General features: G+C 49.5%; 1 protein-coding gene across 1 annotated transcript; it reads right to left on the bottom strand.

Annotated features, from left to right (window-relative positions):
- Nucleotides 1-1,546: 1,546 nt before the first annotated feature.
- ALKBH5 (alkB homolog 5, RNA demethylase) lies at nucleotides 1,547-27,431 on the bottom strand. The gene is made up of 4 exons (XM_037163175.2): nucleotides 25,604-27,431; nucleotides 17,291-17,371; nucleotides 6,562-6,717; nucleotides 1,547-5,667 (listed from the first exon to the last, which is right to left on the bottom strand). Exons 1-4 carry the CDS (start codon nucleotides 26,371-26,373, stop codon nucleotides 5,490-5,492), a joined length of 1,185 nt encoding a protein of 394 aa, XP_037019070.2. The 5' UTR covers nucleotides 26,374-27,431; the 3' UTR covers nucleotides 1,547-5,489.
- Nucleotides 27,432-27,749: the final 318 nt, after the last annotated feature.

Raw genomic sequence — 27,749 nt, 5'->3', positions numbered from 1 at the left:
CTTGCTGGGCCACAGAACTTTGGGATTCAAGTGTGCCTGCCCCTTGCAGGAGTTTCAGGCTCCAGGGACTGAGCAGGTGACCACTGTCATAGGCCTGTTGTGGGAAGGTGGAGTTCTGTGCGTCAGTCCTCTCTGTGGCCCAAGTTCTTGCCTCTGTCACCTCATTTTTCTGGACCTTAGTTTACTCATCTGCAAAATGGGGTAATAATTGCTACCACTTAACAACACTGGACACTTGTCTGTTCCAGGCACCACAGTCATTTGTTTCATCCTGTGCCCATTTTACGAAGGAAGAAACCGAAGCCAAAGAGGTTAAGTAATTTGCTCAAAGTCACACAGCTGGTACATGGTAAAGTCAAGCTACAAGCCTAGGCCCCGAAGTGAGGTATTAGAGGCTGTGGTGAGAACTAAATGAGACACTTTGTAAAGGGCCTCACTCATGAGAGTCCAGGAGAGGGCAGAGCTAGCTTCTAGTGTCCCACCCTGGAGTGGAAGCACTGGGGTCACACAGCACAGTCTGGACTGGGCTGTGCTGACGAAGCCAGAGGTCTGAGGAGCCCACAGGCAGCCCTGAAGAGACTGGAAGACAGGTGACTCCAGCAGGAGCGTCCTAGGACAGAGGGCGCTGGCATGTGCAAAATCTCGCAGGGGATCCCTGGCCGGTGTGGCTCAGTGGATTGAGCACTGGTGTGCAAAAAAGGTTGCAGGTTCAATTCCTAGTCAGGGCACATGCCTGGGTAGCAGGCCAGGTTCCCAGTAGGGGGTGTGTGAGAGGCAACCAATCCATGTAGCTCTGGCACATGGATGTTTCTCTCTTTCTCCTTCCCTTCTCCTATAAAATTAATAAAATCTTTAAAAAAAAAACCCAGCTCATAGGGGAGAAAACTCCAGTGAGCTGTGGCCCCTCTGCATTCCCACTGACATTGGGGGCGCTGGCTGAGCAGGGCAGTAGTAGGGATCCTAAATTCTCTCCTCTGGGGCCCAGTTCCCAATCCAAAGCAAAGGATGGCTGGTCTGCCCCACTGTGAAGCACCGTCACTTGGACTCTGCTGCCTCACTGTGGGCACAGGGGAGAACTGCACCCTGAAATCTAACTGGAGGATGGCAGTCTCCACAATGACCATAATGGCTCCAAGAGTCAGCTGTCAAATTTTAAGAATTTTTTCAAGTCAGTTGTTAAAACAAAGCCATTATTAAAAATCAAACCATAGAAAATTAAATCATTAAAAGCAAAAGTAGTGTTCAAGACTAAGCACTTCCTATTTTATTGTTTTGCTATTGTCGGTGCTCTTCAATTCCAACTATTGTTTGTGTGGTGGAAGCGATGTGCTCCTGCATGCCTCCACCACTCCCTGTTCAGTTACAGTTCGTTAGTAACTTGAAGTCAGCCATGACGGGTGTATTTATACCATGGAAATTGGCAAATACCACAAATCAGGCTTAACTTACTGATTTTCTAGACCAGTGCCATCCAATAGAAATATAATGCAAGCCACACAATTTTAACTCTTGAGTAGTCAGATTTAAAACAGTAACGGGAAACAGGTGAAATTAAATAGCTTATTTTATTTAACCCAGCATGTCCAAAATATTATTTCAACACATAACTGAGTAACTAATGATAGATCTTACATTCTCTTTTCATACTAACTCTTCAAATTCTGGGGTATATTTTACACTTAAAGCACATCTCAGTTCCAACTAGCCACATCCTCGGATGTTCAACGGCCAAATTGTCCAGTGGCTACTGTATTGGACAGCACAGGTCTAGACTTAAGAAACTGATGGAGAACATAATAAGAATACAGATCAAATTAATAGGGCTGAGGCTGAGAAGTTTCAATCCAATTAACAATTTGTTCAACAACGAGAAATCAGATCATATATCAGATTTAATGATGACAAATTTACTGGTAAAAGAGCAGCACAGTAGGCTGAATAGTGGCCCCTAAAGATATTGGGTCCTAATCCCTGGAATTTGTAAGTTTTTTTCACATTTTACATTTTACCTTGTAGATGTGATTAAAGATCTTTACAAGGGAGATTGTTGATTATCCAGCTGGGCCCTAAATCCAGTCACACAAGTGTGGTAGTGAGGGAGGGAAAGGGAGAGCTGGTAAACACAAGAGGAGCCCACTTGGCCACAAGCCCAGGAACTACTGGAGGGAAGGACTGGAGTCTCCGGGAGTTTCATGGTCCTGCCAACACCGTGATTTCAGCCCAGTAATAGTGATTTTGGATTTGTGACCACCAGAAGTGAGAGAAAATAAACTTCTGTTGGTTGTGGTAATTTTCTGTAGCAGCCACAGGAAACTAATACAAGCAGAGGCAATTCCATTTACCATATTGTGGGTGAATTAGCACCACAGGTAGGCTACAGACAAGAGTTCAGCCCCGCCCCCCAAAAAATCAACAAAAGCATTTTGTGAAAAATGACCAGCTATACAAAATTTATAATAAAGAGTATTGTATATTTTATTTGTAATTTATGTGCTACACATCTTTTATATCAGTACAATTTATAATAACGTGTGTATATGACATATGCCAGGTCTGTCTTGTATCCTCAGCACCTAGCACAGAGCTTGGCACACAATAGGATACACAGATATTTTCTGAATGAATAAATGAACATTGACTTTGGACCTCAGTTTCCCCCATCACATAACAGGGTTGGAGAAATGGGATGGGTTCCTCAGGTGGGCAGTACTGGTGCCAGATATTGTCAGAGCACCTACTGTGTGCGAGGCTGGGCTGGGGACAGAGTGATGGGGCACAGTACCCTGGCCCAAACAGCTGGTGCCCCAGGATGAGATCTCCCATTTCCTTAAGGCCTTTGCAGGCTTGGGGGCTGCTCAAAGGATTGTCACAGGCCAAGAGAGAGGGCGCCAAAGAGCCACTGTACAGGTGCAGACACTGAAGCCAAGGACAGAGCAGGCCCTGCTAGGGCAGGACCCCCTTTTCCTTAGCCTCTCCTGTTTCTGAATCCTACTGGGCAAAGGACCTCTTTTATCCATGAACTAGGAAGAACCCAAGTTCTTCCTAGTCACAGCCTAGCTCTGGCTTTGTCACAGCTACAGAAGAGAGGCCTTCTCAGCTCCCCAGCTCTCCATGTGAGCCCCCATCCCATGTTCCTAGTCAGGGGCCCAGGCATAAAATTGGGGTGCCCACCTCTACCATGTAGTCAGCATGATCTTTGGCAAGTCACTTTCCCACTCAGCTCTAATGCCTCCTCTCTGGGGCGTCCAGAGCCCAGTCTGCAGCCCTGTGGCCACCCCTGCAGGCCCAACTGGCCAGATCTGTCTGCAGTTTGCAGGACTGAGCCCTGACTGGAAACTTGTTCCATCTGGACTCTCCTCACTGTTAAATGGGCAGTTAAGTGGCTTGCCAGGTTTCTACAGCAAGAATCTGGCCTAGGAGACTGGCTCAGGGCACTGGAAACAAATGAGGGAGCCCCTACACCAAAGCCCTGACCAGAACCTAAGAGCCAGGTGCGGGACCTGGAGGTACTAAATCCCTCTGGGCTCCACTCCCACTCCCAGAACGTCTGTCTCATGCCTGTATCCATATGCCACAACTCTACTGTATGCATTTTGAAAGCAAGGACCAGAAAAGTTTTGCTCACTACTGGGCTTGGCCAGAACATAAGAACTCAAGAATGTGTTTAATGAGCAAAACCACTTGCTTATCTTCTACAAAGAGCAGGCTCTCCCCTCTGCCTTTGCTCATACTGTCTGTCCTTCACTAGCACACAGCCTCTATGACCTCTACGAGGAAGGGCTTCCAGAGCTCAGCAGGGCACGATCCTGACTTCCAGGGCACCCGGACACACCGTTTATGAAATCGACCCTCCTGGCAGTGGGAGAGAAAGCAGAAGGCAAGTCCATCCTCGTGGGCAATGAGTTCTGCCTACCATCAACCCCCATTTGGAGTTTAAAGAGAAAATAAAGGGATTAAGGAAGCACCAAAGGCAAGCCCTCTCTTATGACAGCATCAGACAACTGTTTCAAAATATATTAGATTTGGTTTTTATTGTAGAGCACATATATGAGGGCAAAGTGCTGCACACACAACTACAAATCATTTTGGGGGGAAAAGCTGTAAAAAAACAAAACAAAAACAAATGAAACCCTGCAACTGCTTTAGTTATGTAGTTCCAACTTGAGGAGTCACGCTGGTAAAGGAGTCCTGGCCCCTAAGAAGGGATTCTTGATGTTCGCTGCCCTAAATTCCTGCAGCCTCAGACCCGGGCCTCTGTGAAACGAGGTCCTCCTGTGGTGGAGGCACCCTGGGGACTCCAAGGGCTTTTGCTCTCAGCAGGCCTGGTCTTGGCTCTAACTGGCAAGGGGATGTTTCTAACAAACCCAGACCAGCAAAACTTCATAGTCCTCGAGAATCTGAGTAGGCGCACACTGCCAAAGAATACTTTTTTCTTTTATTACTATTTTTTAAAAGCCCTTTCCCAACTCCCGGTGCCAGAAGAGACACCAACCCAGTGTGCAGACCTGAGCTGTGGGTGTGGCTGCAGGTGGACAGGGGCAGGCACCTTCCTACAGGGATGGTGTGGGTAGAAGGCCCACACTGGCCAATGCAGAAGAAAGGCGAAGACAAGAAACCAAAGAAAAAAATAAACTGAAAACAAATCCCTACTACACACAACAGTTTTCCATACCCCAAATGCTAGACTTGGAAGGACACCAGTCCCTCTAGCTAGAAACAATTCCTAAAACTGCTCCAACATGGCAAGTCTAACTGTTCATACAACCACACACACACATGCCTGAAAGAAGCAATCCAGTGAAGAGGTTATGTTCTTAGTGAGAGGCGAGGGCCACTGCAGCCAGCCCCCCTGCAGCCAGGGACCTATGGGCAGAGCAGGCCAGTGGGTGTGGAGCATGCTGGGGCTCAACCTGCAGCTGTGGGGTACAGGGGCTGTCACTGTTAAGGCCCCTGCCTAGTCATCCTGAATGACTCGGCCACAGAAGGAAAAGGGTGTCTGCATGACTTTCCAAAGCCTGGAGAGCAGGTGACAGGTGGAAGGACAGCAGGACCCCTGTGGAGCCAGTGAGGCCCAGGAGATCTGTACCCAGCTTTCACATGGGAGGAAGGGGGAAGGGACTGAACTTCATTAATAACACTGAGAAGGATTTACATATAAAGCAAAAACAGTAACTTTCAGAACCAAAACATTGTGTGCGTGCGTGCGTGCGTGTGTGTGTGTGTGTGTGTGTTTTAAATAAAACTGGCCTGACACAGCCCCACTCGAAGACGGTTGCCCTGCAGGCCTCTACTGGCCACTCCAGCATGAGTTTCTGTTAGCCTTTCTGTCCAGGAAGAAAACCAAGAACTAATTCTGTTCTTCAGCCTTAACAGGCAACAAACCATGGGGAAAAAAGGGTCAAAAACAAAACGAAACAAAACAAAACAAATAGAAAAATGGGGCGGCTATGTGAGGATTAACCAGAGTTCCAGAGAGGGTGCGACAGGCTTCAGTGCCTCCGCATCTTCACTTTCCGGGTGGGGCTGCCTGTGGCCTCTGGGCAGTCCTCCCCAGACTCGTAGGACTTGCGCCAGTAGTTTTCAGAGCTGAGGCTCCCCCTCCGCCGGTGCGTGGGCAGTAGCACTGAGCGTCGGTTCTCCTCCTTGTCCATCTCCAAGATTCTAGGCCTGCAGGGGGTTGGAGTGGGAGGAGGAGGGAGGGGTTATCTGAGAGGCTGGCCCAGGTCCAAGGCCTCCTACTTCTAAATACTCTGCACCCAGCACTGACCCTCATTTGCAAATGGCTCACTCCAGCCTGGTGGTTCTCCCCAGAGGGGTGGCACTGGCAGAAGCAATGGCACCGTGGTCCCTGCCAATGAAGTGCTAGTGGCTGCCCTAGTCTTTGAGACATGTCCCAAGTACCCTGTGGATATGCTTGGTTCTGAGTCTGTCGGATAGGAAGAGGCCTTCCCTATCACAGCCTAACACCCTGCACAGCCCCACCATCTCCCTCTACTTCTCAATCCCCAGCCTGCTACTGCCACTTTCTATCTCTGCCCCACCTCCTCTCTCTGCTCACCAACCCCACTAGCCCCTGAAACCACCAAACTCTCCCTGCCTGTGTTTCAGCCCATACAGTATCTCCTGCCCAGACTGCCCTTCCCACAGGTCTTCCTTATCCTTCTGGTCTAAGCTTACACAGTACTACCTCAGAAACCTTCCCCAATCCTTCCCAAACGGGTTCCTGGTCCACCATCTTCCAAGTCCCAAGTTTCCCTCCTATCGTTTAGGTACAACATGCAAGAGTGTCTGGGTGGACTGAAAATGTGAAATCATGGTTAGGCCACTAGCATTTCCACTCGTCGGGGTCTCGGCCCAACCTCTTCTTGCTGGGGATATAGGCCATCAGTCAGAAGTCATGGGTGAATGCCACCAATGCCACCAACCCAGGGGAACTAGACATAAAGCTTTAGAAAGCTGGGCAATGCTAGGCTCCTAACCACTTATCCCAGGCTTCCCTACCCACGTCACCCTCCAGCTGGGCTATGGGGCTGCTCTGCCAGCCTTTGCTGAGGGTCCTACCTGTGAGCAGCATCAGGGTCTGCCTTGCGGTGGGACCGTTTGGGTTTCGGAGCAGGGTCCCTGTTGTTTCCTGACAGGCGATCTGAAGCATAGCTGGGCGGTAACACAGAGCTGCTGAGGGACTTTGTCTCCAGCCGGGGTGCGTCTAATCTAGTCCTACAAAAGAAACAGACATGGGGATTACCTGTGAGGCTCTGGTGGGGGGTACAGATCCTACCAAACCAACTCTCTCTCCAAGCAGGTTGAGTATGGAGGCCAGAAGCTCTGCTCTGTGCCTCAGTCTCTTGTGGTTCAATCAGGGATTGGTTTGACTGACCTATGAAGATACTTCTGAAGTTCAGGCTTAGGAGAAGGGAACGAGAGACATCTGTGGATAGGAAGCTGCAGCCCCAGGGGAAGATCCCAGGGCACTCTTTCAGTTGGATGAAGCAGCTCAGGCCCAGAGGGTCTCCAGAGCATTTCCACCTACCAGATGGTTGCAGACCCTCTGGTGGGCACCAACATATTATAACAGACAACTTCATCCTCCCTGAAACACCAAGACAGGAAGGTTCTCCTGGTCCAGGTCTATGGCAGGGCTGGAGGGAACAGAGTGAGAGTTTCTCCACTCTCTCACGCAGGGACACTGAGGCCGTGGCAGAGCCACGAGGACCCAGGCCCAACTCCACATTCAAGTGCTTGTCCCACCACGGCCACTTGGAAGCTTTTGTTCCTTCTGGGCTCCTGACTGGGCCAAAGGCTGCCTTTCTTTTTTTAATTTTAAGATTTTATTATTTAGAGAAAAAAAAAAGTTAGGGAGAGAGAGCGGGAGAGAAACATCGATGTGAGAGAGAAACATCACTTGGTTGACTTGCACATGCCCCTAACCAGGGACTGAACCCACAACTCTGCATATGCCCTGACTGGGGAATGAAACAGTCAACTTTTCACTTTGTGGGATGAGGCCCAATGAACTGAGCCACGCCAGCCAAGGCCCAAGGGCTTTTGAAGGCAAAGTCCCCACCTAGTATCAGGTATGAATTTCAAGGAATATTCTGCCTAGTAAAGGAAGAACATGCAAGGTAAAGTCAAGGAAGAGGGCTTGTAGAAACTGGGCAGGGAGGTATCCAGGGCAGTGATCTGAAGCAAGGCCCAGAAAAACCTCAAAGAAGCCCAAGGCTCCCTGTAGGATACAAGGAAGGCTGGCAAGTCAGGCTGGTACAGCAAAGGGGCTGGAGAGAGGCCTGGGATGAGGAGTAATGGAGGTGCAACTGGCAGAAGGCCCTGAAAGCACCTTTCCCATAGGCTGCTGGGCACAAAGTAGTAATTTGGTTCTGAGGGAACAGGTGCTGTGATCAGGGCAAGAGTTGAAGTGGAGGTAGGATCAGATGCTGCCTTGCCCTGGCTGCCTGGCATTCTTGGTAACAACTACATCCAGTCCTCATAGGTCTCCCTACCCCTACTGGCTGGCCTGCTGTAAATAGATAGGAAAAACAGAGTCAGAAAAGCAGAAGGTCACATATCCTGAAAGTCTTGGGAGAAAGGTTTAAGCCTAGGTGAAAGTGCAAGATGGACAGGCAGGAGTCACAGGGCTTTGACCCTGAGCAGAGGTGCTCTCCTGAGGCCAGCAGGGGGAACATACATTCTGATGCTCTCAGGCTCAAACTAGTGGGTAGGCAGGGCAACTGGCCACTACCCCTTTGCTTTGGCCTCACAGAGGCGGAAGCCAGCAGGGCACAGCTCCCGCAGTCCCAGCCTCCACTCTGGACACTCTAGGATCAGGGAAGCAGGACCCAACAGCAAGAGAAGACCCAGTCCTTGTTACCACCCCTATCTGAGCCTCAGTTTTCCAATCTGGGCAAAGGAGGGAGAAATGTGATGGGCTCTAAGGCCCCTTTTAAGTTCTCCTGGTCTACAAACCAAAGACAAGTCGCCTCCCTCAAGGCTAGGATTCTTTAGAGGAGCACGAGGAAGAGGTGGTGCTAGGTAACACCCAGACAGGGAAGAGGAACGCAGAATCACCTGAGCCCTGAAGCCCTTTTCCTTACCAGGACAGACCTCACATCCCTGTGTGAGTTCTTGCTGGCAGAGAGCAGACCAAATGAGTCATCAGCCATTAAGTTTGACTTCAAGGACTCCAAGGGTCTGAAGTCTTGTGGAGGTAACAGTTCCCTTCTGGCACCACCAAGCTAAGATCCTACACTAAGATCCCACTTGTGCCAGGGAGCACACACTCAGAGTAGACAAACTTTTTGAAGCCGAAAGCCCCTGGTGAGTAGGGATGAGCACTCTGGAACTGTTTCCTTGGGTTAGTGACAGATGGCAAGTAAACAGCAGAGCCACTAAGAGAGCCCAACCTCTGGGGCTGGAAAATATAATCTTGTCCCACCACACAGGCACAGCTGTCACAGGCCAAGCCCTGGTACAGCCCCAACCTTCCTTAGCTGCTTACTACCTGAGTGGCCTGCTTGAGCAGCCAGTGGGCAGTGGTGGCAGCTTCTCACTATTTATGGGTCTAGGGCTGCCAGAGAATCTGGGGAGAAAGGTATAACCAGTCCAGACTGGACAGGCCAGGAATGAAGACCAGCTCCGTTGCTCTCTAGCTGCCTAAATGAGGGAAGGGGGTTGTTCTGCCCACATGGCAGCTCTGTAGCTACTGAGGGGCAGCCCTCAGAGAAGGGGTGACCAGAGTTGGCCCACCTGAAGTCCAGGCTCTTGTACCCACTTTGGGGACAGTATAAGCTCTGGGGCCCCAAAGGGCTCCTGACACCTTCCCTGGGGCTGTTACAAGCATACCTCAGAAAAGATGGAGAAGCTCCTGCCCTCCTTCCACTTCCCCAAAGCCACAAAGCTGCAGGAAGCCAGGCTAGAGCCAGATCCCAAGCCCAGGGCCCACCAGCAGCTTAACTTCAGAGCACGCACCTCATAAAAGGCTGCAAATGCCCAGGGAACAGGCCAGACCCCTCAGGGTTCAGCACGCAAAGCCAAAAATCTGGACTAAGGAAGCCCAGTTCTAGCAGTAAAGTCTGGACCTTCTCAGGTGGCAACAGATCTGAGTCAGCATCCAGGGATCCAAGCAAGGCACAGGAGGTGAGGGCTAAACAGGTAGACTGTCACACCAGAAATGTCACCCAGGGTATCAGGACAGCCCCCAGGACAAAGCAGGGACAGGGCCTTGGTACAGGGGAAGCCAGAACAAAGGGAGGATGACAGCATTAATGTGATACATTACCATGTGACCTGAGGGGACAGGAGGGAGTTGACCTGTCCCAGGCACTCCCCTCCTATTCTTTTATCACCCATGGAATCCTTCAGAGAAGCTGCTGGGGAGGACTGCACTGACCGTGGGGATGGGAAGCAATGCTAAACTGGAGAGCAAGTCACTTGCTTAGGTCACACAGCTACAACCCCATGATGGCCTCTGAAGCCCAGGTGGGCTTACTTCACTGCAGCAGAACAGAGCTGAGCAGGTAGACCACCCTTTCTGGGAGGTGGTGAACTGGTCTGCACTTCAGGCCCCACTGCCAACCACTCCCCCAAATTCTGACTGCAACCTCACCCAGCACCCCTGAGCTACACAAACCCTGGCTTTCCCAAGGGAGGCAGGAAGCAATGTGGTGGGTCTATCTGAGCAGCCCTGTCTATTGAGTGACCAAGGCTCCTAGGCCTGAGCTCTAGCACCTCTGAGTATCAGACTTCACGAAGCCCAGATCTGTACTACTGTCTCCCCTAACAGTATCCAACCCCTTGGGGGTAACCCCTATCTTCTACCAGCCTCCCTCAAACATCACCCCCTCTCTAACTCCTGCCCTACTCCCCCAGAAGGGGTAGACAGATATAGAGGCCTGCCATAGTCAGAAGAGCCTAAAAGGCACATGAGGACTATTACCCAAACAGAGGGTACCCCAAGCACATAGTCCTGGGCTTCCAGTGGACCTCTCTCTAAACACAGCCTGAAAGACACCCAGGCCCCAAGGGCAGCCTTGCCAAATCATTCAGCCTGACTACAACAAGTGGCCAAGAATCCCCTAGCCCAGACCTGGTAAAGTCTAGATACCATCCTCCAGGAATTAGAAGACCAGATACCAGACTTGTTTTCCTTCGCCTGAGCCACTGAACAATATGCCTCCTGGAGTCCCTTCCCACCGGCTCCATGTGTCTCTGCTCACACTGTGCATCGACTGGGCATTGTCTTCCCCAGCACCTACCGTGCTCTGGCAAGGTCAGAGGGAAGGTATGGGAATGGAGGGAAAGGGAGGGGCTAGGGGAAGCACACATGGCACGCTGGCGTTTCACCAGGCCCAGGCACCACAACTAGTCCAGTTTATAGGTGAGAACATAAGGCTCAGGTCACTCACTGACTTGCATTCAGAAAGGCAGACAGAGCCAGGCCCAAGCCAACCCAAGCCAAGTGACACACCTCCAGGTGGCCTCCTTGGACAGGCTGTGACTACAACAGGCTGGTCAGGCCAAGTGGGTAGGGAGAATGTGTGGGCACACACTCACTGGACCAGGGAAGAAGAGGTAGCATAGAAGACAAGAATCACGTAGATAGACGTGAGGGCAGGGGTCTCAGCAGGATGATGTCTCAGGCCTGGTCAAGGAAACCAAAACCTGTCCACTCATCCCTACCCACCCAAGGGGGAACCCTCGATTCTCACCTCAGCTTGTCCACACACACAGCCCCACGCTAGAGCTGCTCTACTTTCAGGGAGGGTCTCCCCCTGACCCTGGGACCCCTGAGCCTGAATGACCAAATAAACCGTTTTAACTCAGCCTCCTACGACAATTTCTCCCATGTGAGACCCCCACCCCAATGCTCATGCTTCAGTGGCTACCCAGTGCCCTCCAGATTTGTGACACAACACAAAGGCTTTTCTATCTTAGACTCTATCAGTTGTTCTAATCCACCTCTCTTTGTGTTCCAGAATGGGCTACCTCAGAGTCTCAGACTCTAAGCCTCTGTAAAGACCATCTCTTCTGCCTGAACTGTCTTTGCCCCTAAGCCTCTTCTATGCTGCCTGTGCCCACACATCCTTGATCACCTTCAGGTGGAAGTTCTCTGGCAAGCCTTCCTTGGCCAGTTGCAGGGGAGGTGCTAAATGTCTGCTTTCCCCCCAAGGACAAAAGGAAGGAGAAGAGACCACATTCCTGGCATTGGCACAGAGCGTAGCTAATATCAGCCTTCGTTAACACTTGGCAAGTAAATCTTCAGCTGGCTTTTCCAGCTTCAGCCTCCTCTGAGGTGAGCACCACTTGACCAAGAAGGGTACTTAACACTGCCAACCACTCCCCCAAAGTAAGTACCAAGAAGGGTACTTACACTGCCCTGAGGCACTCCACGTGTCTCCTATGCAGACCCAGAGCAGGGATTGGCTGCTTCCTGAAGACCCAGGAACTGGGTGCCCTGGCCACCAACCAGAAGGCCCTGAGGCTCACAAGCTCCCTCCTAATGATCAAGTGTTGATCCAAGGCCTCTTCCCTCACATCACCTCTTAACTACAGAGATCCTCTGTACTTCCTGCCTTCCAGCCTTTGAGCTTAATCACCATTTCTGCCTAGCATGCAGTGTCTAATACAGGAGCCAGATCTACCAGGCCTTTTTATTTTTTGAGAGTACAGTTATTAAAGCTGGAGACAGTGAAACACGGAAGGGCTTAGGATTGAAGCAGCACTAGGAGAGCCCAGGGTGGAGATGCTGTTAGCTCACTGGGAAGTCAGAGAAAAGGTGCCTTAGAGACTAGGATCAGGGGGTCAGCGCAAGATGACCTGCCACAACCCACTGTTCCCCTGGTTCTAAGTCTTATGGGGACCCTTAAGAGTTCAGGAGATGGCACACCTGAGAGGGAAGAAAGGTGTGGGTGTGCCACTACCAAACCTATCTTAAACACCAGCCCCCTCTCCCCCTGCCCTATAACCCCACCAAGCTGGATATGATTCCCCACCCCCCAGGCCTCAGGAAACATACTCTGCTTCTAGAACAGTGCTCATTCTGCCTGTGTTGCACTGGCATGCAAAATACCCACCTATCACATGCCAAGCAGCAAGGAAGCTAAATTTCCTGCATGTTTGCATCAGGTGCCTTGTGCATGGTTGATACTTAATGTTTCTAAGTCTGGAATTCCTGCTCAAAGATCCTTCCAAGCTAGCTTTGCAGAGAAGTGCCACCTGAAGGTGGTCAAGCATGCATGGGCACAGGCAGCACTCCACTCAGTGCCTAGCACCTATGCCAGGTGAGTGCCTGGCATGGGGCAGCTCGCAAGGTCCTTCAGAAGGTACACACCAGGGAACTGTGGGAAAATATGGACCACTGCTACCACCTGCTCTAAACTGTTATACCCAAGAAGTTGGTGAGAGATCTTTCATTCTCTAACCAGTAATTTAAAACTTTACACCTTCATAAAGGCTAGGTCCAGTTTCCCTGCCCAGGGTGCCAATGATTGATAAAACGTGTGTATTGGGCAGCTTGCCCTGGGTGGGCTGGGAAACAGTGACATTCAGTAAGTTGGGGAATGCCAAGGAGCTGACCAGCCTGCAGCGACTACCTCACCTCATCTCAACCCCCTCTCTGTAGAGTAGTCCCCTTGTCACTTAAAACACACTTATCAATCGGCTCTCTACTTACACAGCAGCAGCAAGAAAGCCCTTCTGTATGTTTGTTTCTTAAACTCATAGCCTCTACCCCACTGACACTCTGTGGAGGAGCAGGGCTCGGGGTGCACCAGTGCACCACCCACCAAGGGACCACAAGACCCAGCACCAGGAGAGCCTTACTCAGCCATTTACTGGTAGTGCCCCCAAATTATAACACTAGGCCCAAGGATTCCACTGCAGAGGCTCTCAAGTCACTCCCAGCCTACCAGTTCTCCCTGTGAGAAACAATGACTCTACACGCATGAAAACTGAGCACCACCCACAGTAAAAGGAGCTGCGTTCTAGTTAACTAGAAGCATTTGGCAGTCGCCCACCCATTTCCCCCCATGAGGCCCTGAGAAAGACCATCCCAGCTGACTGACCTGAGCCAGTGACAGAGCCCCTAAGCCTTCCCTCTAATCTTAAGAAGACAGACTGTCTCTACCTCTCTGCTTATGAGTAGGACCAGGCTCAATGATCAGGTTCTACCCATCTGAATGTGACTACACTAGAAGACATCGAGTCAACCGGATATCCACCAAGGCCACATCCCTGATATCTGGGAAGTGCCTGGGCCAAGACACTCCCCTTTTCATCTGTCACCAGCTTGTCCTTTTCTCTTTTTTAAAGATTTTATTCATTTTCAGAGAGGATGGAAGGGAGAGGAAAAGAGAGCCATACGATATCAACGTGTAAAAGGAACATCGATGAGTTGCCTCTCACGTGCCCCCAATAAAGGACCCAGCTGCAACCCAGGCATGCGCTCTCACTGGGAATCCAATTGGCAACCTTTTGGCTCACAGGCCAGCACTCAATCCACCCAGCCAGGACCAGCTTGTCCTTTACCAAGACAAGCCCCTACAGCTACTCTGGAGCTGCTTCTCCTCAGCCTGAACAGTCTTCTGGACCACGCCTCATGCTGAGCTCCTGATGGATTGGGATCTCCCTGCCCCTAAAGAACACAGATTTGGAAATTCACAATGCAAGTAGGTGGGCTATGACAGTTTAAATGGGGAGGAGGTACAGTAAGACTGCTACAGGTGTGTATACAATGCTCCCTGAATGTCAACTCAGTCAACACCTAAGCCTTGAAGGATGGCTAGGTTAACCAACTTTCAGTGTGTACATGTGGGTCATTTGGGGGGTAGGGTATAGATCAGAAGCATTTCCAACAAAGGCCACACTGTTCCAAGAGCCCAGGACACAAGTCCAAGGAGAACACTAGGAACTGCAGGTGCTTTAACATAAGTGAGGAGTAGAAGAGATTAGGCTGGATAGATAGATAAAGCCCAATAAGGAGCTTGGACAAGACATTTTATTCTGCAGGCAACACACAGGCCTGTGCCTTAGCTGCCTGGAGAAGCTGGGGAGCACCCTCTTACTCCTCATTAGCCCTCTCACACCACAGATCTGTGCCTGCCCTCTAGCCTAGTCCCTGGCTGGCTCTTGGGACCACTCAAGTCAGAAGGTCAAAAAGCCTCAGTCACTCACAATAGCCATTCTCTTGAGGTCAGACCACTGCCAGGGGCCCAGGTGGCTAAAGAACTTCCTGGAAAAACTGGATAACAGTACAGACCTTTCCGCCCACCAAGGAGCATCCAGGCAGCCAAGTATCGGAGCCACCATTCAAAAAGGAAACAGCTGATGCTTTGGCTTTGGCTACCTCCATTTGTACCTCCAGGGAAGATCTGCCTGAGATAAGCTATTTTCAGAAGCTTGGGGGGAACACCTGGGAAGTTGCTGCTCTGATTCTGTATCATCCTGGGAGTTCCTCTCTAGTTCCTGGCCTGGGTGGACTACCCAGGTGGCAGCTGGTGGTGCCAGGTAGAAACAGAAGAAATGAATGGTATTCTGGGCTCCATCACTTCCAGGTTCTAGGTTTTGGCCTGTGCTGAGAACTACAAAGCAGATAAAAAGTCTTCTTCTGATGAATTGTGGGAACATTCTTTGGTTAGAGGAGAGAGGCTGCTAGATGCCAAGCTGACCTGTGTCTGGAGCTCCTAAACATGCCCAATGCTCTGCCTGAATCACAGGTCTAAATCATCTCCTTTAACACAGAGGTTCAAAGTTCTGACTTGATGAAGTGGCAGAGCCACACCAAAGAAACTTCCCACCACATAATTCTAAATTTCTAAGTCCAAAGTTATCAACTGAAGTTACAACAATAAAATAAGGCAAGTTAAGGAAATACTTAAAGAGAGCTCTCCCTGGCTGGTGTAGCTCAGTGGACTGAGCACAGGCTTGCGAACCAGAGGATCACAGTTCGATTCCCAGTCAGGGCACGTGCCTGGGTTATAGGCTGGTTCCCTACAGGCCAGTTCCCAGCAGGGGATGCACAAAAGGCACCCATACATTGATGTTTCTCTCCATTTCTCTCCTTCCCATCTAAAGATAAATAAAATCTTAAAAAAAAAAAAGACTAAACATTATGTTAAAAAAAAAGAGAGAGCTCCCAGTGACTAAACCTGCAACAAACTGAGGATAAAATATATACCCACGAGACCATACTGATGTAAGTAAATGATTTAAGAAAGAAATAAACAAGGGAGAAGTCGTCATTCCTGTGCAGAATTCCAAGTACTCTGTGTGGCTACTTGTCCCTTAAAAAGAGCTACCTTCCCATTTCATGTGAGCTGCACACAGAGACCTCATCCTGGGTATGGTACAGAAAGGAGAGAGGTTTAACTCTGGAATGCAGAAATCTGGTGAGCACAACCCCATCCAAGTGATCAATGTCAACAACAGCAATGTTAAGTCCCATGCTCTGGACATGACATTGAGGAGAAGAGTGCTTTATACCTTTGCAGTCTTCCTCGAGAAGACCTGTAACCCCTATCTAACCATGAGAAAAATATGAGACAAATCCGAATTGAGAGATATTAATAAAACATCTGACCAATGTTACCATGAGTAAGGCAAGTCTGAGAAACAGTCATAGCCAAGGAGACTAACTAAGGTGACATAACAACTAAATACAACGTGGAATTCTACAACCAAAAAAAGACGTTAGGAAAAACTAAAGAAATCTGAGTAAGTATGGATTTCAGTTAAATAATCATGGGTCAATATTCATTTCCTAACTGTAATATAGGATGTTATCAACAGGAGGCAGGGGGTATGGGTGACATGGGACCTCTTAGCACTAGCTTCACAATTTTCTGTCATCTAAATCGGTTCTAAAAAAGTTAAAAAAAAAAAAAAAAAGATGGCAAGCTATAGGATGTTCTAGCCTGGGTCTCAGCTCTAGTCATGCTCTTCTCACTAACATCTCATCTGACCCTGCACTCCATTCTAAAGGCAGGTGTATCTTGACTCAGTGTCTGCCTGGCCCAGTCTATTCACCCCATAAGCAGAATGAAAAAAGTGCCTGTGAGGCTGGTTGTGGCAGTGTTGATCAGTACATCTCTGACTCCCTGGCCAGAGAGGAGGGACAGCCACAACTATGCACCTGCGGAACACTGCTGCCTAACCTCCCACCTTTGTTTCCTACCCTCACTCCCTGCTCCTCTCAAAAGTGAAAACCTAGGCATTTTTAAAGTAGGCTGCTAAGGCACAGTCTAAAAATAATCTGCAAAAACACACGGGACAAATCAGAATCAAGGAGGTGGGGAAAAGAAGCGGGGGTGTAGAAAAGTGTTCCCCGAATCCTGTCTTAAGACTATTCCCATAAGAATATTAGCAGCATGTGCTTTTGTTCAGTCCTAAGCTCTCTATAGTTAAACAGCCACAGAACTTACTTTTCTAAGGAAGAAAGTATACTTTATTCTCACAGAATTCAAGTTAAAAAAAAAAACAGACCACAGAACCTTTTTCTTCTCTCAGGCTTTAGGCTGCCATGCTATTGATACAAAGAACTAAGTCCTACATCACAGGTGGCAAACACAAGGCCATGGGCCAAATGTGGCCCGACACCTTGTTTCTACCCAGGGGCAATGCCGAGCTCCTTGCCCCTAGGTAAGGAATAGTTATACAGTCCTAAAATTACCGCTGGCCCTTTGAAGGCAACCACAAGGCTCATGTGGCCCCTGGTGAAAATGAGTTTCATACCCCTCCCTGTTCCAAAGGAACCCAGACCCACATCTTCAGACAGGCAGGCCTGCAGGTGCTAGCCACTTACTTCCTGAGGATGATGACCGCTCTACGCTCCTTGATGTCCTGAGGCCGTATGCAGTGAGTGATTTCATCAGCAGCATATCCACTGGAAAAAAGAAAACAGAGCAGGTGAGAATGGAGAGTAGACAGACAATCAAGATTCCTGGGGCATGGGGTGGTGAGAAGAAAAAAATATGGTTCAGGTCTTATGGCAACCCTCTGCCTCATTATTTGAGAGGGTCCAGGATCTACATGAAGGCAAATACCATGTTAAGCTCCAGAACACTTCTGTCCAGAAACCATGTATGGAAACCTGAAGGCAGAAGCCAAAGCAAGACTCTCCCAGTACAGGATGGAAGAAGGCCTTCTTATAAAGGGCCTTCAAAACGGTACACCTTTAGTCACTTTGGAGGCAGCTGGAGTGACTCAGGCCAGACCGTGGTGACAGGAAAAGCATCTCTTCCTCCCTCTCCCACCCTTCAGCTTGCTGAGGAAGCCAAGGTAGATGCAATGTTCAAAAAGAGATTGTCTACTTGAAATATAGCTTTCAAAAAACCTCCATTTAGGAGGGACTCTAAAATCTTGAAGACAGCTGTGTTTGGGATATTTTAAGAATTTCCATCACACTCAAATATCTATTTCCATCAAGATACACAACTTTTAAAACTGCTCACCGACCAATGAATGCAGATGGCTGTCCTCTTCACAGCTAACGTCTCTCTGGTCTGATATCTAGAAGCAAACTCAACTTTCCAAGCCCCCTCATTGGGCACATGGCACCCCAAGTTCCTCTTTGGGGTGCCTTTATTCAGCCAGAAACATAGTCGGCAGCAGGCCTGGAGGGAAGGGAGTGCCTTCTCTGCCTTTTCATCCTACTCAGGACTCCCTTGACTACCCCAGACGATACATCTTCCTCTACATGGCTTCTTGTCAGCTCCCTTCTCAAGGGGAGCTGTAAAGACATATGCTTAACTGTCACAAACACTGTAGGCCAGCCTGCCCCACTGTAGGCAAGATGCAAGAGCAAATTAAAAAGTTTGAGAGGGTAGCACCTCTGAACTGGCAATATGATTTGATGTCACACTGTGGGTAGTGAAAATAACCTATTTTAGGAATTTCCCCTCAGAGCTGCTCCTAAACCAGAGTTTTTCAGTTTTCTCTGTGAACATCAGTCACTCAAGAGACTATGGACAAAGGCCCATAGTCAAATCAACCTGGAAAATGTTAAGGAGTTTACAGATCTGAGAATTACTACAGTGAAAAAATCTGCTGACTTTAACTGAGCACTAACCAAAGAACTTTCTCTCAAATAACACCCATTAATGTTTGTAGCATGAAAATGCCACACAGGAGTTGAGGAGTTGAAGAGACTTGGATCTGAACCTGAGCTCTGCCACCTGCTAGCTTTCTGACTTTAGTTAAGTCACTTGCTGGGCCTCAACCTAAGTTTCTTCATCTGTAATAGGTTCTGGGTGTTCATTTTGTTATGCTTTATAACTTGGGTATTCCTTTATGGTCACTAATGATTATAAAAAATTTTTTTAAAGATTTTACTTATTTATTTATCTTTAGAGGGGAAGGAAGGAGGGAGGGAGGGAAACATCAGTGTATGACTGCCTTTCGTGCGTCCCCTGCTGGGAACTGGCCTGCAGGGAACCGGCTTACAACCCAAGCATGTGCCCTGACTGGGAATCGAACCGCGATTGTCTGGTTCGCAGGCCTGCGCTCAATCCACTGATTGAGCTACACCAGCCTGTGAACCAAAGGGCTGCTGGTTCCATTCTCAGTCAGGGCACACGCCTGGGTTGCGGGCCAGTTTCCTGGAAGGGGGGCACTTGAGAGTCAACCACACATTGATGTGTCTCTCCCTCTCCCCCTCCCCTCTCTAAAAATAAATAAATTCTTCAAAAATATTTATTGATTTTATGGAGAGTTAGGAGGGGGGAGTGGGAGAGAAACATCGATTTGTTGTTTCATCCATTCATGCATTCACTGGCTGATTCTGGTACACACCCTGACAAAGGGCTGAACCTGCAGCCTTTGCATATTAGGATGATGCTCTAACCAATGGAGCTACTCAGCCAGAGCTGGTTATAAAATTTTAAAAGGGGAACAGTACCTCCTCCCTTCCAGGCAGAATTACAGAGTTATATGACTACATGGTTGGCATCCCTGGAAAGAAGCAGTGAGAGGCCTCCCTGCAGAGCTGCTATGAGAATTAAGTTAGATAATGCTGGGTGCCTGGAATCCCACTCCCATTTACTAAATATCTGACACAAACCAGAGGAGGGCCCTGGACCACCCTGGGGCAATCCAGAGCCTTGGGTTCAGCACCTGCCAAGAAGATTCGATCCAGGCTCCCCATGCAGGGATCTGTGAGCAGCAGAGGCCTCCTCAGCCCTATTCCCAAGGCTAGAGCTTTAGGTATCCTCCTAGGTTCTTATTACTCCACACTGAGGGAGTGCAGGGCAGTCCCATAGAAACACAGGACTTCCTCAAAGAGCTAAATCCAATCCCCCAAAGGTGCTCCAAGGCACATTTCTAAGGCTTAAATCTGCAGTACTGTTTACAGGCCACCTTCCCTACTGTTAACTAGTGTTATTGATCCCACTTTACTACAGGCACTGTCGATGGCCCTGATTTTCTATCTCCAACAAGAAACCCTTCCGTTAATACAGTTCTGGAGAAAATCCAGATGTTTATCAGAGCTTAACAGTCCATGCACCCCAAAGGCCTCTAGAATGTTAAATTAGCCATGCCAGGTTCCTGCCATGGAGCCCAAGCCTCAGAACTAGTGAGAAGGTGGGACTGCAGAGGCCTACAGAAATGACCATGCTACTGAGCCCCCTGAAAAGCTTATTAGCACTGGTCTCCTAGAACTTCCTGGCAGCTGGGACACAGCCTACTAAAACCCCTCCCTTAAAGTATCAGGCTCCTATGGGAGCAGGCAACTCAAAGTCCTGAGCAGGGGATGTTCTTCTGGCCAACCTTAAGCAGGAAGGGTCCAGCAGAGACCAGAGGGTTATTTATTAAGGAACCTACTTGCTACAAGAGAAACTGTTTGCAAGTCCTGGTCTGCCAACCTGAAACTTAATATGCCTGGGTCCAGCCTTACTTGGCATAAAGAAAAGTTCCAGTGCGTCCTGCTCTTTTGTTTTCGGGGTGGGGGGTATAGTACTGCATGCTGGTCGGCCTGCCTGGGTTGAGTCCCCTCATGCAACAGCGACTAGTATGCTGCCAGCAGAAAGACCCACAGAACATGGCTCTGTTGTCCACAAGTTCTGTGCTTTAGGGTGACTCTCGAGTCTCCTCCCCTGGAAAGTTTTCCCCATCTCCCTAGCACAAGACTCCCCTATAGTGCCCACCCACACCTCTCTATTATTACATTCAGTCTTGTGGAAAATGTCTTCCCTACAAGACAAAGCTTTACTAAGTTCTTACTCATCTCTGCATACAGTGGACACAATAAAATGTGTTAAGCTCAACTGTTCCACTGCTTTTAAAGTTTCTCCATCTGCAAAATAGCAAGTTGTTCTTCAGAGGATTGGTGCAGGTTAAATGAGAAATCTGAGTAACTCAATAAGAGATTGTAAATCCTGTAGGGGACCATCTTGGAGACTGAGTTGTCAAGGCACATTTCCACAATGGCCCCTAGCCCTTCTACTGTGCCCTCCCTGGCACAGGGCAACACCAGAAGTGGAGGAACCAGCCAAGATATTGGCCTTGTGACAGCCTCCCTCTGGCTGGTGGTACCCACTCCGGGCAGCCTCTAGTGATAGGCCTGCATGGCTCAGAAGCTTAAGCTTTTTGTAGGCAGCAGACCAGCCACCTGGCACAAAGGTGGGATTGTGAGCTCTAGACCCAAACCTCCAAGACGACTCATGGCGTAATTTTGTTGACAAGTCCTGGGACTCCCTATAAAGAAGATCAACCTTCTCCAAGCCCCAATTCTGTATACAGCAAGGTAGAGATAAAGAGTAGGTGAGCACAGAAAGCAACTCATCTCCGGAGACACTTCACTAACAACTCCACGGTATTAACAGGCCCATTTGGCAGAGGAAAACTTAAGTCCCAGAGAGGTTAAGCAATCTGCTCAAGGTCCAACAACTATGATGACGACACTGGAACGCCAATCGAACTCTTGGTTTCCGTGTCTATGCTACATTTTTGGTTTTTGATTGTGGGTAGGGAATAGGTAATAAGGGGTAGGAAGAAAAGTGCATTTATGTTTCCTGGTGACAGGCTCCAATCTGTCCTTGGGGCCTCACTGGCCTCAGCAATACCTTGGTAACAGCTGCACACCAACCACCCAGCCAAAAATGGCCATCCGGCCCTGAAATTTTTATGGCCTGTTTATTTTCTGCTTGCTCTTAGCTTCATGATTAAGACTACAGCTCTCTGCTAGCTTCCTTTTCCTTTGCTGCTATCTGCTTTTTTGTCAGGCCTGGCAGAAGCAAGGTCTGGCCCAGAGCTCCTCCTGAGAATGCATGGCCCTGACTTCATATAGAGACGTTCCTTCCCCTCCCGTGGAATCAAAAGATTCCACACAAGAGATGTGGCCCAGGCCTATATGCCCTACTTTCCCAACTATTTTAAGCCAGAAAGCTAAATTTTGCTTTCACCCAACTGAATAAGATCAGCCCTTAGCCCAGAACTGACAGGAGTGCCCACTCCACCCCATATCAACTGTGAACTAGAAGTCACAGGCTGAGCTCACCTCTTTGTATCCTATGGCTGGGTGAGATACCATAGTCATTTCCAGACAGGTGGCTAAGGCCTGGGTCTCAGGCATGTAGCCACCACAACCACTGACCATGCAATGATTAAACGTAGCAGCAAGTAAGCAATTAGCCTTGAGGTAATCATTCTAATTAATCCGATTGAAATGTTTTAATGTGCCCATTCACCCTACAAGAAGTAGGAGGAGGAGTACGGTATGAAGAAGTAAAATATATTTAGTTCTCTAGAGAACAGCATTCACAGAGAATCCACCCAAGCCCAACAGGGGAAAGTTACAAAAAAAAAGAAACAACTGCTGATTCAGTTTGGAAAGAAGTCTGCAGCACTTACAGAAGGGTCTATGAAACCTTGCTCTAAATGCCCACATTGGAACACTGTTGAGTCAATGTGTGACACACACTAATATCCATGGCGACAACTATTAATATGAGTGTATTCTGGCCCTGGCAGATGTGGCTCAGTAGATTAAAATGCCAGCCTACGAACCAAAGGGTTGCTGGTTCAATTCCTGGCCAAGGCACATGCCTGGGTTGCAGACTAGGTCCCTAGTTGGGGGTGCGTAAGAGGCAACTGCCCTTGATGTTTTTCTCCCTCTTTCTCCAAAAATAAAATCTTAAAAAAAAAAAAGTATATTCCGGCCATGTTGGCTTGGACAGGTATAGATACTGCCACAAACAAATGAAGTCTGACTCAGATAAGAATGCCTAGAACCCTTCCCCATCTGCAGAGAACCACTCTTCATCAGCAGTTCCCTTCCAATGGCAGCCTTGTATCACAACTCCTCCTCACCCCTGGGCTGGGACACACACTAGGAAGTGAAAGAAACCTTCACCTTTTTACCACCTTGGGTTAGAACCCAAGCAGGATTTGAAGAGAACCACTACTAACAAGCAGGTGTTCACCCACCTGCACACCAAGTAAGCTGAGAGTGCTAAGTGAGCAGGTGCTATAAGATTTAAATTAGTGGGGGTGTTCAGAACCCAGGAGCAATGGTTCACAACTGGAGATGATTCTGCAATCCCTAAAGGAAATTTGGTAATATCTGGTGATACTTTTGACTGTTATAGGTGTTAGTGGCCATCTAGTGGATAAAGGCCAGTGATACTGCTCAACATTCTAAAATACATACGTCGGCCCCAGCACAACAAAGAATTAGCCACCCCAAAAGTCAACAGTACTGCCATTGAGAAGCTTTGATCTAGAGCTTTACCAAGGCATGCCTCACCAGACTTGCTACTTCAGGTCCAGGCTGGAGGTAAGGACTAATAACTTCACCTCCCCCAAGGCAGCATCTAACCATGCCCCTTACCTATGGCTATTCCCTGCTACTGCGGCCAAAGCCTCATTTGCTTGGCTAACTCCTATTCACCCTTCCAGTTCCAACTTACTTACCCCCTCAAAACTTCCAACATCCCAGAATGGGTCAAGATGTCCCTTCTCCCTGCTCAACATGCTCCTGCAGTTAACTTCCTGAGCTATAACTGTCTGCAGTCTCCACTGCCTTGCAAATTCCATGAAGGGAAAAGCCATGTTTTAGGCTCCACCAAATCCCTAGCCCCTTCTCCAAAGAGTAAGGGCAGAGAATCATTAAATGACTGCACAGAAGCAAGTACCCATTTAACTGCCAGGTCCTGTATCATACACCAAATCATTTAATTCTAATAGGGTTTGGATGTTGGCATCATCCCCACCTCCACTTTACAGATGAGAAAGCCAGGACAGAGGACGCCCAGGAGATCCCAAAGCAAATGACGGTTGGATTCAAAGCCTGGGGCAGCACTTTTCAGGACATGGTTAAGCCTCCTACACTAACTGTACAGCCAAGTCAGAATGGCCAGGTGGAGGGGGCAGGACTAGGAAAACTTTAGGACTTTACTATTCTAAAGAAAAGATTGCATTACTGTTCACTAATAGACCTACTTAAATTTTTTTTTTATTTTTCAATTACAATTTACTTCCAGTACTATTTTATATTGATTTCAGGTGTACAGTATAGTGGTTAGATAATTCATTCACTTCACAAAGCGTTCCCCAGACCTGCACTTTAAGAACATGAAACTTTGCTCTTCAATACAGGGGTGTCCATGTATACCAAGGTGCAGGAGTCTCAAAGTCACAAACTGCCCTTTGTGATCTCATTACACACCTAACTACTGTTAGACCTTCTGATAACAACCCTAAGGGTCTGTGACTATATGAAAATTAACATCCTATTAAGAGACCAAATGGCCCTTGTATGAGGTCCTTTCAGCATCTAGTACCCTTCAATGAAGTCAGACACCAAGCTGTCTTCCACAGCAAACCACTTGAGAGGGGCTGCTCTGGAAATCACATCCTAAAGGGCTCTGCTAAGACATCAGTCTGGGAACACCACGTATAGGACTGAGGAGGAGCTGAGAAGCCCTAATGACAAAGAGGCAACTGACACATTAGAAAGCCTAAGTACTGCTTCTGCTGTGACTGACTTCCCAAAATTTCCCAACAGAAGGCCTTGGGTATCACAAGGTTCTGATGCCATTCCAGATATGGAAGCAGCTTCAGCTGTTCAACTCAAATTAGACGACCTGCTCCTGATATAAAGAGGGCTCCAGGGACCCTGCTTCCCCCCTTGATCATGGGCTATACCACACTGCCTGCACTTCAGAGATTAAACTGCTTACAGCAAAACCTCGGCGTGTCCTGATCCCACAACAGAATCTTGTGGTCAATCAACCCACTCTGAAGAGCTGAAGACTACACCTCCTAAAAAGTTTTGGGAATTACTGAAGTACACTGCTAGATTTACCTGTTTCAGGACTAGAAGGAGGCAGCTACCACGTACATGTTTTGCTTCATATAAACAGCAAAGGAGTTCCGGCAGGCAATCCTCTCTGGGGGGCAATGACTAATTCTCAGCAGAATCTCAGGCCCAAAAGAGGTCAAGAACCTAAGTTCTGCTGCTGACATAACTACAAATTCCAGGTAAAGAGACTACAAATTAGAGGTAAAGAGACCAGTTTTATTTTGTTTCATTTAATCCTGGTAACAGGTAACACATTCTTACAAAGGACCAATAGGCTCTACTTCACCCACAGGGACTGAACTTTAAGTGTGGGCTGCACTCTATGCCTGGCCCAAACACAACTCCGTTCAATTCCAGGGAAGTCAGTCCCCGTCTTGGGAATGGAAAATGTGTAGCAATTAAATATGCTCACGGGCCTTCCTCCGTATTTTCTGTTAAGAAATCCAAGAACACTTTCTCTGTTAAGGAAACCACGAACACCGAGTTGGAAAGATTTTGAAATGGTAAGTTCAACTCATTTTTCAAAAAATCGAAGCTCCAAAATAAAAGTGACTTGCTAAAAAACACAGATTCCTAAAACCTTACTTAGTCTTCTGTAAAGATTCTCAATCATGCCCATGATCACATCAAACCTACCCTCGGGATACAGAATCTAGATGGTTCCCTGACCCTTCCCTGCTTTCATACTGCATGTTTTAAACGCAGACCTCTGAACGGCTTAGAACTGTAAAGTGCAGGCTCCAACTGACTCCTGCCACCTGGGTCACGGTAGGCAGTTAAAGCAGCAGGCCCGCCCTCTCCTCCCAGGTGGGTTACCTGAGCACAGTCACACTCCCCCTGCGCACTGGCAGGGAAAGCACAGGTTCCGACACCCGAATAGGCTTGAACTGGAACTTGCAGCCGAAGCAGAGCGCAGAGTCGCTAAAAAAGGACACAGACACGATGGGGCGCTCGAAGATATGGATGGGGTCCACGTGGGACACGATGCAGCCACCGGGCTGGTAGTCGTTGATGACGGCACTGTTGACGAAGCCCTCGGGGATGACGCGGTGCTCCACCAGCTTCTGGATCACCAGCTGGTGCACCCACTCGGGGATCTCATCCACGTCGCCTGGCGGGTAGAGACGCTCCTGGCCAGGCCCGCGCTTCTGCAGCTGGGCACCATACGTGTAGCCCTCGCCGAAGAAATACTTGTTGCGCAGTGGAGCCCGGTCCACCGTGTGCTCATTGTACAGGCCCTTCTCGGCACGGGACACCACTTCGTCGATGCGGGCCTCAATCTTGGCGCACTCGTCCAGGCTGAAGAGGCGCATCTGCCGGATGCCGCTCTTCACCTTGCGCGCCTCCTCCTCCTTCTGCAGCTGCTGCTCCTCGTAGTCGCTGCGCTCGGGGTCCGAGTCTTCCTGGTACTTGCGCTTGGCCCCCGACACCGGGTAAGGCTCAGCGGCAGCCGCGGCTGCGGCGGCGGCAGCCACAGCGGCGGCGGCCGCCGCCGCTGCCTCCCGGCTGCCCGCCTTATAGTTGTCTCGAGACGTCATTGACTTCAGCTTTTCACGCAGGTCTGTGTAACCGCTGGCGGCCGCCATAGCCCCGCAACGCTGCTTAGGGTCCTTCGGGGCGGGCAGGGCGGCTGGGCATGGCTCTCGGGGACGTGCCCTGGGGCCCCCGAAGAAAAGGGGGTCCTCAGCGTCAGGCCCCCATGCGAGGACCCGCCGGGGGAAGTCAAAAGACCAGGTGCTGGGTCGAGCCTCAGAGGCGGCGGGTCATGCAGCGGTGGGGGCTACGGTGCTTCCTCCTCCTCCACCTTCTCCACGTCCCGGGCAGCAGGGGAACCAGCAGCACCTCATGCCGCGGAGGGCCACTGCGCAGGATCCGCTTGACTCCCGGCCAGCCCCTCCGACACCCGACCTAGCCTGCACTTTAAAGAGCTCCTCACGACGTCACGCACCGCTCGCTCGACGTCCGCCAACGCCGCTCCTCAGAAAACTCGTCAACGCGCACGCGCAGTGACGCCAGCCACCGCGGCTCCGCTGTCAGCGGGCATGCGCGAGCGTGCGGGCCGGGTCAGCCGAGATGTATGCGCAAGCGCAGACTGGAACAGCTCCTCGTCCACCCCTCCCCCACTCTAGGACTCCAAGGGAGCACCCTCAAATAGCAACCTGCTTCCACGCCGTGCCACCTCCGCGGTCGAAGGGCTCCCTCCACAGGGGTGCGCTCACACTGCCAACGCTGTCGCTATGCTGCGTCACGGCATCGTCCGACTGTTTGAAAATGCCTCAGCTCTCGACAACCTAAGCTGTCGGTAACCGTCCCTTTTGGCGCTTTCACTTCTTTCAAGGGCCACCAGCCACGGGCTAGGCGGGCCCAGACGGGGCTTCCTGAAGGTGGTTGGTAATCATACTTGTCAATCAGGCGGTCGCCTTGGCTACATCATCCTTAACGTATTTAGCGACGGGGAGGGCCTCCGAAGGGCGAATAGGTGGCTAAGTAAGTGCCTGAGTGAAGCTCTCACTGGAAGAAAGCTTTCAGACTCTTAAAAAACTTCTGAAAATATGGAGCCAAGAGCCCTGAGTCCCAGTTCTGAACTCAGACAACGATGTTCACAGAACCTGGATTCATTGACCGGGCGCCTCAATGACCGCTACCCACCCCACCGCTGCCGGGAGCGGACGTTCCACGAGTCACGTCCGGGTGGCGGTGGGTGCATGCGCAGTCGGGGGATGCTTCGGGTTTGGCTTAGTTTTTGGAGATGGGGTTGGGGGCAGGTCTTTCGCGAACGCCCGAAAACTAAAAGGGACAAGTGGCTCACGGATAAGGCAAAACTATAGATTATTACTAGAGACAATTCAAAGTTTTTGAAGCGTGCGTCAGGGTTCTCGGCGCGATCAAAGACGTAGCGATTCAGGGTGCGCAGGGGCGGGTCCATAGATAGTGGTTTCTGCCCAGCCTTGTTCATCTGCTT

Source organism: Artibeus jamaicensis, unplaced genomic scaffold (assembly GCF_021234435.1).
Source record: "Artibeus jamaicensis isolate MK-2021 breed Jamaican fruit bat unplaced genomic scaffold, CSHL_Jam_final contig_419, whole genome shotgun sequence".
NCBI lineage: Eukaryota > Metazoa > Chordata > Mammalia > Chiroptera > Phyllostomidae > Artibeus > Artibeus jamaicensis.
Note: the sequence above shows the minus strand (reverse complement) of the source record. Positions and strands in the feature narration are given on the sequence as shown.